Below are 1,814 nucleotides of genomic sequence, written 5' to 3'. Positions count from 1 at the left end.
TTATGTACCCTTACTTGTATGTAAGCCATTTTAACTTGCTGCATCGGTTCTAAAACTCTTTAACTGAGCACTTTAGATTTTCTTTTCTTTTTTTTTTTAAGATTTTATTTATTTATTTGTCAGAGAGAGAGAGCACAAGCAGGGGGAGCAGCAGACAGAGGGAGAAGCAGGCTCCCCGCGGAGCAGGGAGCCCGATGCAGGACTCGATCCTAGGACCCTGGGATCATGACCTGAGCTGAAGGCAGGCGCTTAACTGACTGAGCCACCCAGGCGTCCCAACTTTTTTTTTTTTTAAGATTTTTTTTTCCTTGTGATTGGTTTATTGCAGGAGGTGAGGAGCTGAAAGGCCCGATGCATGTTTGTGTTGCTCTGGAGCCACCTTCCCTCCCCCATCAGAGGCCCCCACACTTCTCCTCCCTCCGGGCATCCCGCTGTGCAGCCCCATCTCATGGCCGTCAACTCCTTCTCCTTCCCCTGGGTGCCACCGCCGAGCCCATGTGACCCGCAGAGTACAAATGCGTGTGATTTAGAACATAAAGCATCTTCAAAATCATCATTCAAGAGGGAATGTTTGGGTCAAGAGCCGCCCGGGTCCCTGCAGCTTGCCTCCTTATCCGCACGTGACCCCCCGTCTGGAGGGTGACCTGCGAGGAGCCTGCTCTTCTGTGTCACCCAGCAGTTGGAGCATGTACGAGCCGGTGTAGATGAGCAACTGTCCAGTCACCTGGGCAGCGTGGGACAGGAACCGCAGCAGGCTCCTCAGCAGGGCCTTGACTCCCATACACCAGATGTCGTAGGACACCGAGTACATCTCACACATGGTGGCGTTCACGTTGAGGCAACCAATGACGTCCTTGGGGTTCAGCTTGTACAAGTCGAAGGTGACTCTTGCTATCCCCGCCTTCTTTGGCTGCTGGAGAGCTGGGACATAGTTGCCACCCGGTGTCCACTTCTGCCCTTTCTCCAAGATCATGAAATGTGTGTTGTCTTCTAAGGTCTGAAAGAACTCTTTGGTATCCACCACCGTTCCATCTTCTTCCAGCACCAAACTGACTAGTCCACTAGTGATAACTAAGGCTTCCAGCGTCTTGCTGAGGAGCTCCTTCAGACTGTTGGCCATCACCCCTCGCCGGCTGCTTCTCTCATGGTTGGAGATCCGGAAAGGGCGAGCCGAATGCATGAGGGGAGTTAGTAGGACTCTCTTGGTCTGTGATACCATAAACGTCAGGGGCATTCTGCTGAGCTGACGCTGCAAAGAACCCACTCACAGTTCCATCTCCGGCAATTTGGTGGGCTGTGCAGCGAGGATTTTCCACATTACGCTTTACATTTAGGATCGGGCTTTGGTGGCAACCTACTCGTGGCTGCTGAAACTTACAACTCCCAGGGGAAGTTCCTGAGGAGGGCTCTGGCGTAGTCGCGGGCGGTGTCCATCGCCAGGGTCCCCCTCACTTTTTTTAAGATTTTTATTTATTTATTTGACAGAGAGAGACACACTGCGAGCAAGGGAACACAAGCAGGGGGAATGGGAGAGGGAGAAGCAGGCTTCCAGCAGAGCAGGGAGCCCAATGTGGGGCTCAATCGCAAGACCCTGGGATCATGACCCAAGCCGAAGGCAGATACTCAACAACTGAGCCACCCAGGTGCCCCTAGATTTTCTAAATTTACAATCATAGATGCAAATAATCAGTTTCTCAATATTTATGCCATTACATTATCAAGAAGAGTGGCCTTCAAATTGACATACACAAACTTTTGGGGTACATGAAGACTTTGCCAGTGGTATACAGCTAGGGAAGCTTTATCAGTCTCTA

The 1,814-nt window shown here is 51.2% G+C and overlaps 1 protein-coding gene across 1 annotated transcript; it reads right to left on the bottom strand.

Moving 5' to 3' along the window:
* Window positions 1–297: 297 nt before the first annotated feature.
* On the bottom strand, window positions 298–1,434 carry LOC112828471 (lipid transferase CIDEA-like). The gene is made up of 2 exons (XM_073899426.1): window positions 1,382–1,434; window positions 298–1,235 (listed from the first exon to the last, which is right to left on the bottom strand). The coding sequence occupies exons 1-2, from the start codon at window positions 1,432–1,434 to the stop codon at window positions 611–613; spliced, it is 678 nt and encodes a 225-aa protein (XP_073755527.1). The 3' UTR covers window positions 298–610.
* Between the last annotated feature and the right edge of the window lie 380 nt (window positions 1,435–1,814).

Source organism: Callorhinus ursinus, unplaced genomic scaffold (genome assembly GCF_003265705.2).
Source record: "Callorhinus ursinus isolate GAN/ISIS: 27379988/994484 unplaced genomic scaffold, GSC_fseal_2.0 scaffold13, whole genome shotgun sequence".
Lineage (NCBI taxonomy): Eukaryota > Metazoa > Chordata > Mammalia > Carnivora > Otariidae > Callorhinus > Callorhinus ursinus.
This window is presented reverse-complemented; position numbering and strand designations above follow the sequence as displayed.